At 43.0% G+C, this 13,989-nt stretch overlaps 1 protein-coding gene across 3 annotated transcripts in view; it reads left to right on the top strand.

The window, feature by feature from the left end:
- The window catches only part of TRABD2A (TraB domain containing 2A), a 52,594-nt gene that overhangs the window by 6,295 nt on the left and 32,310 nt on the right, over positions 1 to 13,989 (top strand). For all 3 annotated transcript variants that reach the window (XM_090281616.1, XM_090281617.1, XM_090281615.1), the window contains exon 2: positions 1,402 to 1,962. In XM_090281616.1, the coding sequence (XP_090137742.1) occupies positions 1,402 to 1,962 (561 nt within the window). The remainder of the gene's footprint in view (positions 1 to 1,401; positions 1,963 to 13,989) is intronic.

Raw genomic sequence — 13,989 nt, 5'->3', positions numbered from 1 at the left:
TTGGTAGATTGCTTGGGGCTTGTGTGACCAGGTTTCTTATATATAAGTCACTGCTGCCCAGTTGTATCACCATCCAGGACCCTTTGATTATCAACTCTTCCCCCTAAAATGAACAAATAACCAAACTAGACCTATGCTTGGAGGGCCACCTCTTGCAAACCACTTGTATTTATAGGTAATTATTTTGTTACCTGTTTGAAATGAACCAAAGCCATGACTGTCAGTCTCAGCTTAAACAAACAACAAACAAACAAAATCCTCACCTGAGGATTTTTTTTTTATTGCTTTTAGAGAGAGAAGAGGGGAGAGAGAGAAGCATCAGTTGATTGTCTCCTGTATATACCCAGACTGGGGAATGAACCCACAGTCCAAGTATGTGCCCTGACTGGGAATCAAACCTACAACCTTTCGGTTTGAGATGATGCTCCAATCAACTGAGCCACACCAGCCAGGGCAGGCTCAGCTTTTGAATAGCATCTAGTTAGTGTTTTTCTACCAGCTTGATCTAATTCTAACCAACAGTGATACATCTGATTGCTTAATTAGCCTGGGTAGCCATGAGAGGATGTCTGAAGACTGGCAAGAGACACCATACATAATTCATCTCCTAATATTTATTTAACTATTAATAGGTTTTAAAAATATATTCTTTTATTTGTTCATTTACTTAACAATTACCTGTCTAATTTGTTTATTAATATAACCCATGGCAGGGTTGTTATCTAACTTTTATGGATGAGGAAACTGAGGTACAGAGAAATGAAATGGCTTTAAAAAATCTCAGTGGGGTAGCTGAGATAGAAGCATAATTTAGGCTCCCCTGCCCCCAAATAGTCCACTTTTGAAAAAGTGTGTGTATGAGCAGAACTGTAATTTAAATACTTTAAAAAATAAGGTCACAGGTTGGGTGCTAGTGAGATATGTTCTCCTTGGCTTGCAGGGCATTAAAGAAAATTGAAGCAACATTTTCCAACTGGAAGATTTTATTTAAAATGAGGATTTCTAGTTTCTTTTGAAGAGTCCATTCAGGAGCACCAGACCTGTTCCTCTGTGGCCAGCACTGGTTCGGGGAGGTAACAGTGGGCTCCTCAGGTGTCCTTCACCTGTACCAGGTGCATCATTGGAGTCCCTTGAGAATCCTCTATTTAACTGCTGCCCAGGTCATGCTAGGCAGGCATGGGGGCAAACTAATCTTTAATCAACATTTTGATTGAAAAGGGGAAAAGGATGCTGAAATGGAGGCTGCATTGAGGACTTCTGCTCCTGGCAGGTGAATCTACCTGGACTTAAAAGTCTGAATTGCATTTTGATATTTTTTCTCCTGCTCTGTGACTTGTCTCACTAATTTATTTTCTCCTTTTAAGTTCCTGATCCTCCATATCATGCCTCCTTTTCTTTTAGCAAAGTGAATTGAATTCCTTCTTGTGGACCATAAAGAGAGACCCACCATCTTACTTCTTTGGCACAATCCATGTCCCATACACACGGGTTTGGGACTTCATCCCGGACAATTCCAAGGAGGCTTTTCAGCAGAGCAGCATTGTGTACTTCGAGCTGGACCTCACGGACCCCTATACTATCTCAGCCCTCACTAGCTGTCAAATGCTGCCACAGGGCAAGAACCTTCAGGATGTGCTCCCCAGGGACATCTACTGCCGCCTCAAGCACCATCTAGAGTATGTCAAGCTCATGATGCCCTCGTGGATGACCCCAGACCAGCGGGGTAAGGGTCTCTATGCGGACTACCTCTTCAATGCCATTGCAGGGAACTGGGAGCGCAAGAGGCCCATCTGGGTCATGCTCATGGTCAACTCCCTAACCGAAGTGGACATAAAGTCCCGTGGGGTGCCTGTGTTAGACTTGTACCTTGCCCAGGAGGCTGAGCGGCTGAGGAAACAAACTGGGGTGGTGGAAAAGGTAGAAGAGCAGTGCCATCCATTGAATGGGCTGAACTTTTCACAGGTAAGAACCTTTTTGCAACGAAGGCCTTGACATATGATTGTGTGAGTGAATTCACTAAACTACAATATAGGAGACGGACCAGAAGCACAGTTTACCTAAAAATTGTCTTTGGTCAAGAATATTATAATGGGGATTAAAAATAAGCCTAACAGTCAGTTACATAACTTATTTGTGTATTACCAAGAGAGAAAACTTGTTTTTTTCTTGTAATCCCCACAAGTATTTCATACTTTTATTGCTCATTTTTAATTCAGGCCATTCATTAAGAAGCTGCTTTGAGAGGGTGTGGACAGTGTGAGAGCCAGTCTGGCTGTCATGGGGTATGGCTTGATTTGAGAATGATACTGGCCATGGCTGTTTTAGGTAACATCAGTCTCTTTGAGATCATTGCTGTACCTCTTACGACACTCCTCCCAGGACTTTCCTTTCCAAGGCAGGGGTATGCTCCTTGTACTAATCATTTATAGATCCTACCTCAAGATATTAGGACTTAGGTTGATATTCAAGAAGTTCTTCACTTCTCATGAGACAGGCAATACTTTAGTAAAGTGCCATTGTTTAATTGTTCTGGTGAAATTTGTTGTTGATGTTTTAAGGTACACTAGATACCCCTGGGGGACAATGTGAATTTTGCGGTATGAAATAAGTATTCTTGTTTTGCAAATATTCTCAGTGCTTGGCCTCGGGAATAAAACCCAACTATCTAGGCCTTTAGCAGATCTTAAAGTGCTGAGCTCAGATTGTTATTTAAAGAATTTAAGGACATTCAACAGACTAAAAATAGTGTTCCTGAATTAATAGTGAAATTTTTAGGGAATTTACCTTGCTAAAATCCTGTTATATTAATAAATACTTAGATGCTAAAATTTAGTATTTGTTTGACACAATGAGATTTATAGGCAAAGTAAGGGACTGCTAATTGCATCTATCTCCTGGGGGAGTTTTCTTGCATTATTTTGGAAACCTAAAGAGCCACTGTTCTAACTTTTTCATTGTCCACATTTAATACAGTGTTTTGTAAAAGAAAGGTGCTTTGATTCAAAGGCTCATCGATTTTGACTTGACAACTTTGAAATTTGTGAGCATTTTTACCTGAGTCAAACCTTTCTTTTTCATTTAACAAATATTTATTTTATTTTTGAAAAAGAACTTAAAAATTTATTTCTCAATTACAGTTTACATTCACTATTATTTTGTAGTAGTTTCAGGTGTATAGCATTGGTCCCCTGATATTTCCAGTACCCACCTGGCACCATACATAGTTATCAGCATATTATTGACTATATTTCCTATATTGTATTTTACATCCATGTGTGACTGTTTTGTAACTATTAATTTGTACTTCTTAATCCCTTCTTTTTTACCCAGTTCCCCTAACCCTCTTCTACTTTGGCAACCATCAGTCTGTTCTCTGTGTCTATAAGTCTATTTCAGTTTTGTTTGTTTATTTTGTTCTTTAGATTCCACATATAAGTGAAATCACATGGTATTTGTCTTTTTGTGATTGACTGATTTCACTTAGCATAATACCCTCTAGGTCCATCCAAATTGTAAGATTTTATTCTCTTTTATGGCCACTTAATGTTCCATTATATACCACAACATTTTAATCCACTTATTTATTGATGGGTACTTGGGTTGCTTCCATATCAGAGCCAAACTTTCTTTTATACTTCCAATTGGAAGGGAAAAAGGCTTGGAAGTAAATTATTATCTTAAGCAAGACATCTTTGGAGGAAAGTGTGTGGCACTGTCTCTTAAGATAATACATTTAAGAGACATTTTAGAGCACTACAGTTATACACTATAGTATCACTGATTTCATGACACATTCTTAATGTTCATATGCAGGCATTTATTATTTATAAACTAAAAGTTTTTAGAGGACCTTGAGGTTAAGCTGGTGAGGTTAGAGTTACTTAAATTTAGGAGGAAAAGATTTTATGACATATTCCTGAGACTTTCTTTTTTAGCATAACTCCCCTATGTTTTATTTATAAACAGTAAAATACAACCTTAGTGTACAGCTCAGTGATGTTTAACATACACATGTACCCATATAACCACCATTTGGATTAATTTGTTGAACATTTTCATCACCTCAGGAAGTTAGCATAAAGTTTTTATTGGAGCATAACTATACAGAAAAGTGTACTTGATAAATTTTCACTAACATGGCCACATCCCCAGCACCCAGGACAGGAAACAGAACAGCACCAACTCCCCAGAAGCCCCTTGTTCCCCACCCTGCCAAGGAGAATCACTGTCCTGAACATCTTTGAGCAAAGTGCATAGCTGCTTGGTCCTGCCAGCTGCATTGCCATTACTTCTGTGAATGAAGCACGTGAGCTCAGGGCTGGAGGCTCAAGCAATGCAGATCTCACCTCTGAGTCACCTTACTTCCTTCCCATCCACACAGGTGGATTCCCATTGAAGATTTAGGGTTTCCTAGAGAAATGATTTCCAACAGGCATCTGTGCACAAGGCTCCAAGCACATCTGCTTCTGCCGAGAGGCTAATGGGGAGGATTCTAGCTAACCACAGGATTTTCCTGCCCACTTCAAAGTCTGGGTAGAGTGGGATGGGAATTTGAGACAGCCTCAGTCTGGCCTTTGGGACGCAGCCACACATAGGTTTGGGGTCTGAGTCATGGGATCTGAAAACCAATATGATTTTAGCCAGATCTATCTGAAAACCAATATGATTTTAGCCAGATCTGGGGCTGCCCTCTGTTTTCCACGTGCAACACCTTTACCTTGGACGTTCAGTATCCCAAGAGGCAGTTAGTTGGATTTAAAAGTTTTTTGTAAGCCTCAAGTGTTATTTATTTATTTAGGGAAACATTGACTTGTTCCACTTATTTATGCATTCATTGGTTGATCTTGAATGTGCCCTGACCAGGGATTGAACCTGCAACCTTGGCATATTGGTATGACACTCTAACCAACTGAGCTACCCAGCCAGGCCCCCAGAGTGCTCTTTAGCTGATGCATAAGTGTTCTTACCTGATTTGCTGTTGGCAAAGAATCGTTTCTTTGTTATTGTTTACTCTTGCCAATAGATGGCACTCACATATTTCATATTTGCCTTTCGGCTCTTAACTCTTCTGTACTTTCCAGGTGCAGGTTTCACTCCCACTTCTTGCCCTCTTAACTCCTAGGACACTAATAACTCACTGTCTCTGCTGAAAAGCCATTTTTCCCCCCAAAAGTGAAAACTTAAGGCAGCGATTTTTAACCTTTTTCATCTTATGGCACACATAAACTAATTACTAAGATTCTGTGACACGCCAAAAAAAAAAATATTTTTAAGCTGCTTTGACCAAAAATAGGTATAATTTTGATTCATTCATACTGGACAACGACTGTGTTGGCTGTTGTCATTTTTAATTTGACAATCTAAGGGAAAAGAGGTCTGTGCCTCTGACTAGTCAGATACTGCATGTTTTCAAAATTCTTGTGGCACACCGGTTGAAAACCACTGCCTTGCAGTGGACATACTCCTGGGTCTTATAAACAAGTACATTTCTTGAGTCGTAGTTTTAGGGTCTTGGGGAAGATGGATCTTGCTTCTCTGGAGCAAGTTCTCCTTAGTTGGGTCAGTCACTTAATAGAAGAAATACCTGGCTTTAAGATATTGAACAGTCCAGAGCGGGATGGAATGGTGAAAGCAACCTTGTCCCCAGGGACTTGGGGTCTGAATGATGAGGAAGGACAAATCCTAGAAAGAGGCCCTGTCTTTCAATCCCCAGCTGTTGTTGATGAATGTGAGAAGAGTCGGGGCTAGGAGGGGCTGGCTGGCCTGAGAAAACTTCCTGAAGACAGAGGGTCAGATTCTTTGAGGAAGGGGTGGATCTTCCAGTCCCAGGGGAGACTGACCCCAGGAATACCACACAGTGCCTTGTTTTATATAGCTTACAGGTCTTTCCATGCATTCTCCCATTAGTGTGTTGGATCTTAAGAACAACCCCATGAGGCTGGCAAGTCCGTTCTCAGATACCATGGTTAGAGTGTGATTGTGGGTGGTTCAGGGAGCAGAGGCCTCTTGGGACAGTTAACGGAGTAACCCTGGCAGATAGCCTGGGGTTACAGAGACTGGGCAGGGCTGGTCTGGGCTCCCCAGTCTCCTGTTTTCTCATCTAGTTCTGCTTCTGAGTACTGCCACCAGCCAGATTCACCAGTCACATGTGCTGAGGAAGTTCCTGCTCTCTCATCAGAAATCTCACTAAAAGTGTGTGGTCTCGTCTTTGACTGCAGTGCTGGTGGGTGACTGTTCCATTTTCCGTATTTGAAATGGAATGTGCTTGAAGATGGAGATCTTGACATTTTATTCTTCCTTGGTAGGTTTGGTTTAAAATAAAGGCATAGAAAAAAAGATGTGAACTCTCTGAAAGGGAACTGGGTCCTGAAGTATGGGCAGACTTGTTTATGAATGTACACATCCTTAATCTTTGTGGCGTTTGAGCTTTATGGGCACACACTGTCTCTCTGCTGGGAACCCTTTCCAATGCTATCCCTCTGGCTGGTGGCTGATTTAGTTTACACGTTATTTCCTGTCTGAAGACTTCCCAAGCCCAGAGTGACCCTCCACTGTCCTCTCAGCATCTGTGGGGAAGCTTCTTCTGGAGCCCTGATGATGCCTTCCCCCAAAGGTGCTGGTTCCTCAAAAGCTGGGCTCCGCTCTCTTGGTCCTTGTACCCCACCCAGCTCTTAGCATGGTGTCTGGTATGTGGGAGGGGCTCTTGAGTGGCTGTTGGATAATGAGTGGGTCTCTGCTGAGTGTCAGTCAGGCAAGATGTGTGGAAGTTGCCCTGGCTGGTGTGGCTCAGTGGATTGAATGCCAGCTTGCAAACCTAAAGGTCACCAGTTTGATTCTCAATCAGGGCACATACCTGGGTTGTGGGCCAGGTCCCCAGTTGGGGTTGTGCAAGAGGCAATGTGTCTCTCACATGTTGATGTTTCTCTCCCTTGCTTTCTCCCTCCCTTCTCTTTACTCTAAAAAAATAAACAAATGAAATCTTAAAAAAATAAATAAATAAATGTGTGGAAGTTGGATTTCAATGGGCAGAGCTTAGAAAGACTCACGTGAGGCCAGCGAATTTGTAGATACCTCGGCTAAAATGGTATACAACATGAGTGTGTGCTAATTATCTTAAAAAGTTGGATACAGGCTAATAGCTGTGTTAAGACTGGCATCTTAAAAGTCACACAAAGTCCAATTTTTTTGCTTTTATCTCATTCTTTTGCCTTTTTACATTTTCCCAACATTGTTATATAATATTTTGTGTTCTTATGCATAGCTGGGTGAAGTGCTGAAGTTACTGTAAATACCCTAGGCCTGTGACATTTATTCCTTGAATTGACCTTGTCCCTGCTCCCACATGGAGCTGTCACCATAGACATGAATGGGCACTGTCTTCATATACTGGAAGTCCAGGCTGAACCATCAACTCTCGCAGGGGGCCTTCCACAGCATTTGTTCACCTTGGCCACCTCTTTAACTTCTTATTTTTTTACCAGAAATGGAAAATGAGATTAACTGTATCCCTTATGGCTGGGTGTGATATCCGTGAGCTGGAAATAGGCCTGTTCACGGCTTGAGTCTTCTTTGGTAGTCCTTATTTGGGACACATTTCTTAAGCACTCAGCATGGGCTCAGCACTCTGTTTCTTGTTTTAGGGACTTAAAGGTAAAGGAGGCAGCAGTCCTGCTGTCCCCGGCTCTGGGCTGTCCCTCTAAAATCCAAAGTGACTTAAAAATACTTAGGTATTTTTGTCCACTTACATGGCTACCACACGTGCTGTTGGGGTTCTGACCTCAGCTGGATCTGAGCCTGCTTGGCAGCCTTTGGGGTCATAAGCGAAGAACTTCAAGGGACACTGCAGCCTTGTGTCTGACCCATGTCCTTGTCACCTGCTGTGGTGAACTAGGCTGGGAGTGGAGAGCTCCTTTGAATCGTCACAGCCAGATCTTCCTTGGTGGATCAGCCCCAGGACACCCCTGGATTCTAGAAGTGACTCCCCAGTATGTCTCCTTAGGGGGAGGGAGAACTCTCCATCCCTCTACTGAGTCGGCCTCCCTAGCAGGGGTGGATGAGGCAGAGTGTACTACTAGGAGGAGGGGGGTAAGGGAAGGGCAAGAAGACAAGTGGGACTGGTGCCAGCTGTTACTTGGGACCTCCTAGGAACCAGTGAAAGTCTCAGAAGAACTAGGTGTTCCATGGCTCAGGAATGGAGTGAGGCCTCCCCGGACTCTAGAGGTGGCTTTTGGTGCCGTTGTAGAATGTCACCCACAGCATTATGGCTCCTCTTCTCTGTCATCTTTTCCTCTATCCTTTCTGACATATTTGTGCTGTCTTCCCTCCCACACTTCCATGAGGCCCTTCCCTTTCTATTTGCAGTCATTCAGACCTTAAAGGTGCCAGCTCGGCAAGGGCTGTGGAATCATAAAATGTGGACAACTAACGTAAGAGATCCCATCCCTGCCAACCCACATTCTCCCCAGGTGAGGACCAGGCTCACACTTAGCCTCTGCTCTTGGCAGGTATGTTGCTGTCACTGAGCAGGACATCAACAGGTGGGGTGCTGTCAACTGACCACTCAGGGGGAGGATGCTCTGGGAGTGTTCCCTGCTGTCTGGGGCTTCAGCAGGGCCCCCAGTTTGCAGCGGTCATAGCCTGGATGCTGTCTATTGAGACTGCTGATGTTGTTGACCCAACCCAGGCCCAGAGGTGATTTTAAAATGCTTCTGGGTAAAAACCCCTGATGGGTGGCCCTGTAAATCTAGTGTTGAGCAGAGAGAAAATGTTGAGATAATTTGTGACTGAACCCAAGCTCAGGGTCCTGATACCTGACTGTGGTCCCCCCGACCTCCGCTGTGGCTCCTGCCTGCTGGATTTGAAACTTCCAAGAACCTCGCCAGCCCCTCCTTGGGCACCTGCTCTGCAGTCCTTCTCATTGCAGACCTTTTCCACTTCTGCCAAGCCACCTCCTCCCCCTTTCCCTGCTCTTGCTGTGCACTATGACAGTTCACAATATAGGTGCCATTACCTGGAGGACAGAAGAGAGAAACAGTGGGCAATGAGAGAGAGAAAATAAGTGGAAGGAGGGGGATCAGTGAAGGGATTCTGACAGGACAAGACTGGAGTTTTATTCTTGCTTTGCTGGTGTATCACTTAGGAGATGAAGTAGAAATCATTGTTAAATAACTTCAGGGAATGTAAGGGACTATATTAGTTTTCCAGGGCTGCCATAACAAAGTACCACAGACTGGGTGACTGAAACAACAGGAATTAATTTTCTCACAATTTTAGAGGAAAAGAAAATCTGTGAAATTTTTTCGAACTTTGAGGTCAAGGTTTCTTTAGACTTGGTTTCATCTGAGGCTTCTCTCATTGGCTTGTAGAGGGCTGTCTTTATCCTGTGTCATCACATGGTCTTCCTGTTGTACACATCTGTGTCCTAATTGCCTCTTTTTTGTAAGAACACCAGTCAGATTGACTAGGGCCTACCTTACTGACCTCATTTAAATTAATCACCTCTTTATAGGCCCTGTCTCCAAATACAGCCACAGTCTGAGGTATTGGGGGTTAGGATTTCAAAATGAATTTTTGAGGGACACAGTTCAGCCTATAACAGGTACCCAGGGCAAAGTTGCAAAAGTTGGGCAAGGGGGTAGATCTTGGCATCATTTCAAAGGTGCCTCATTGTAGGTATCCAATTCAAGCTGCAAATCTGTGTATACATTGTGTGTGTGTGTGTGTATGTGTGTTTGTGTATGTGTGAAAGAGGGAGTGGTATCCAGCAATGCTGAGAATATAGTAGGCACTTGCATTGTGGCTAATTCTCTTGTAGCACAGTATTGTAGTTTTTGAGGATGCCCTTAAAGGATGTGGACACAGAACTTTGGGTGCCAGAAGTTAGGGAAGAAAATGGTAAGTTTAGCTGGCTGCTTATTTAAGATATTAGAGGACTTAGAGTGGAGCCAAAAGGGAAAGTAATGTGAGAACTGCTATTGGTTAATTTAAAATGTCCAACCTAAAAAGAGTATCATCGAGCTAACTGACTTATCCCATTTTGTGTTATTATGAGTTGAAAATGGTATCTGTATCCTTTTTGCAGTGTGTACTACCTGTCATATTGACCCACTAATCCAGCTTCTTTGGATTTGTCCCACAAAACGACTGGGCAAGTGACAAAGATCATAAACTTAAATATCCATAGGGGCTGGGGAGGTAACATGAATGAATGAAGCTGGCCTGTGTTGGGAGTAGGGAGTAACAGGAACCGTGGCATTCGCGGGGGCGAAAACATGAAGAGGGCCGTGGCTACTTGGTTCCAGTCAATTGCTGGCTCTATGGAAATCTGTCCCTAGTGTAGCTAGACCTTCCTATTTTTTAATTAATAATTTGGAAGTGCATTATATAATTTATTCTTTTCTTCAGTTTTATTGATATAACTGATATACAATACTGCATACATTTAAGGGGTACAGCATAATTATTTGAATTTCATATATTGTGAAGTTATTACCACATAAGTTTAGTTAACATCCATTATCTTGTATAGATATAAAAAAAAGAAAAAGAAAAAAGTATGTTTGTTTCCTTGTGATGAGAGCTCTTAGGATTTACTCTCTTAACAACTTTCCTATATATCTTTATCTTATAACTGGAAGTTTATACTTCTGACCACCTTCGTGCAATTCCCAGACCTTTGTATTTTTTTGAGAGAAGTCAGAAGTCTGCAGTTTTCTGGCAAGACTCCTGGTTTTTAAGTGTTGGTAACTACCTGAAAAATTTAACACATTGTATAGTAAAACTAAGACTTAGCCATAAGCTGGATAGGGCCACCATTTCCTACCTATGATGTTTAGGCCAAACCAGTGGTTCTCAAAGTGTGTCCTGGACTGGCAGCATCAGTGTCATCTGGGAACTTGGCTGTAACCAGCCCTCCAGGTGATTCCGACGCACATGCTGGCTGAATGGTGGCAGCTGGGTGACTATGCGAGTGTTTGTGTAGGGGTGAGTTGGGAGATGTGGCAGGGAAATCTCAGTGTGCTCTGTGTTCAGGCGGAAGTGACAGCTGAGTGTCAGCTGTGGGGGCTGAGACACTGGCCACTACTTTAGGGGTGCTGGAGTTAGTCAAGGACCCTGGGCCATCAGGAGGGAGACCCCTGGAGTCTGGGAACTGAGGCAGCTGGGGAGGAAGATGTTTGATTCCCTTGTGCTCTATGTGGGCTTGGTTGTGATCATCCTGTATTTGTTGTACAAGGGACAGGCTGACATGGATGCTGATCTTGTATATTGGAGGAAATCCAAAATAAGAGAAAGGCAGGTTGGACTCTTAAGAGTAATACAGTGTGTAGCCATTTAGATGAACTGCTTACCACTTAGGCCTAATTAGCCCCAGTAACAGGTCAAAATGCAGTTAAGTGTGTGCAATTAGCTTTATTTTGCTTTTCATGGGGTTCTTCATACGAGCTTTGTAGTTTGTGGTTCCTGAAGCTTGTTTATCTTGTCAGAACTTTAAACAATTTAAGGGAGAATTACCTTGCAGGGCAGAAATTAAAAGAATGGAGTTTTCTAGGGAGGGGCTGAGACAGTCCAGAATGCTTAGCAGAGGTTGTAACTTTCAAGGCCTTGGCCTTGGACAGATTGGGATTTATTCTTGTTACCCCAGCATTGTGTGAGATTTGAGGGAAGAGAAGTATTAGTCATATCGGGCTGCCATCACAGAATATCACAGACTGAGCACCTTAAACAACAGAACTGATGCTCTCACAGATCTGGAGGCTCAAAGTACAAAATCAAGGTGCTGGCAGGGTTAGTTTCCGATGAGGCCTCTCTCCTCATCTTGCAGATGGGTGCCTTTTTGCTGTGTCTTTACATGGCCTTTTTTCTGTGCATGCATGGAGAGAAAACTGGCATCTCTTCCTCTCCTGATAAGGAATGCAGTCCTATGGGATCAGGGCCCCACCCTTATTGACCTTATTTAACCTTAATTACCTCCTTAGAAGTCCTGTCCCTAAATACAGTCACACTGGGGCTAGGTCTTCAACATATAATTTTGGGTGGTGGGGTCACAGTTCAATTTGTAACAGATGTATGTGCTCAGTCAGCCATCTGAAGTCAGTGCAGTATGTGGACTGGGTAGAAAAGAGAGAGAGTGGTCAGGAGACCTGACCAAGGGGAGTAGGAGAGGAGAAAGCTTGAAGGGTGTTCAGGTGGTGGAAGGAGAGAAGAGAGGGAAGACCCAGTCTGCCTGGTGCACTCTTCCAGGTTTTCTCCATGTGTTCTGGTGTTCAGGAACCTCATCATTTACAAAATGGCACTTCGGTTTGGAATGTCACTGAAGATCAGAATCACTAGTCCTCATGCTTCAGTCTTTTGCTGAGAAGAGCTCAGGTCCAAGTTTTAAGAAGTACTTTTTCTCCCCCTAAAAAGCAGACCTAATATCCAAAAAGTGTATGGCAGCATCTATTCACACAACAAAAAATGGAGTAGGTCTTTCATCATCATCTTACTTTTTTTCTAAAGGAATAACCCCCTTTTAGATTAAGAAGGAGGAGGGATTTTAAAGAGTAGCTGGGATGAGAGAAAATAAATGAACTTGAGGACATTCCCATTGCCTGGATACTTAGTGAGGTTGGGGAGGCAAAGGCCAAGAATCCTTAAGGTGTCTTAAATATTTGCTGTGCTGAATGGTCTGAGGATACAGGAAGACCTTTCTCTTCCCAATCGATGGTCAGTGGTTGTTGGCATCAATTCAACACCAATAGAAATCCCCAATTTGGGTTGCCATGAGGGAGGAAACTTTATTCAATACAAACAACTCAATTATGAAACAACTCTGGCTGTTAGGAGGCCCTAGGATAGTTCACCCTGGTGCCAGGTCCCTCTCTGACTAGGTAGCTCTCTGCTCTACTCTGGTGAGATGTCTTTGATATTTCACCTTTTTGATGTTTCAGCAGGGAACCAGGGAAATGCAGTCTTCAGACTTCAATGAAAAGGGGAAGTACAGTATTCCCTCACTTATCGCGGGTATTACGTTCTAGACCCCCCCTGATAGGTGAAAATCCGTAAAGTAGGAACTTCACATTTATTTTAGTATTTATATATATTTTAAGGCGTTATAAACCCTTCCCACACACTTATAAACCATTCCCAGTCCCTTATTAACCTTTCCCATTCCCTTATTAACCTTTTCCACACTTTTATAGACACTATTTATGTTCTTAAACATATTCTACACTCTTAAACCTATGTAACTTTAACAACATACATATACAGTACCGCAAAATCCTGTGATATAGTGAAAAATCCATGATAAATAATTAAATATAATATTTTTTAAAAATCCCGTGATACAGTGAGGCCGCGATAAGTCAACTGCGATATAGAGAGGGACTACTATACACTCTTGGAGCCAGAGGGGAGCTGACTTATATAGACAGAACTCCCTAGGTCCCTGATTGTCCTCATGCAAATGAGGGGTCCAAAGTCTCTTAGTTTGATTGGTCCAAAAAGCACTGTGCTGATTGGTCACAATGGCAGCTCTTTGATTAGTTGGTGAAGATGCTGATGGGCTGTAGCTATGTAGCTCCAATTGGATGGAGAAAACTTCAGTCCTATTCGCTAAAATACTATTTCAGGAACTCCTTTATAAGGGCTGGTCCAGATGGCAGGAACACAGTGCATGTAGGCTGTTCAGTGTGGTAGGCAGGGGGCTTAGTGCAGGCTTCTCCCTCCTGTGTGGTTTGCAGGTGAGGCCTCTGTTTTAAAAATTCTGCTAGGCTTTGCTTTTCAGTTTGAACTTAGTTAGCTACCAGGAGTCCTTCTTTGGTAGGTCTTCTTTCTCTGGGTCCTTACCCGCCTGCCCTGTAACCATACCACAAGGGCCTGAATGGCTCTCAAAAGTGAACTAAGAAAAGCAACAACCCAACGCCCCAGAAGGTGAGGCTTGGGCCTGAACAGATGTGAGGCCCTTTGTTTGGAAAGCTGGGAGGCTGGTGGGGTGGTGCAGGGCGA

The sequence above is a fragment of the Furipterus horrens genome, unplaced genomic scaffold (assembly GCF_987537825.1).
Source record: "Furipterus horrens unplaced genomic scaffold, mFurHor1.1.pri manual_scaffold_6, whole genome shotgun sequence".
Lineage (NCBI taxonomy): Eukaryota > Metazoa > Chordata > Mammalia > Chiroptera > Furipteridae > Furipterus > Furipterus horrens.
Note: the sequence above shows the minus strand (reverse complement) of the source record. Positions and strands in the feature narration are given on the sequence as shown.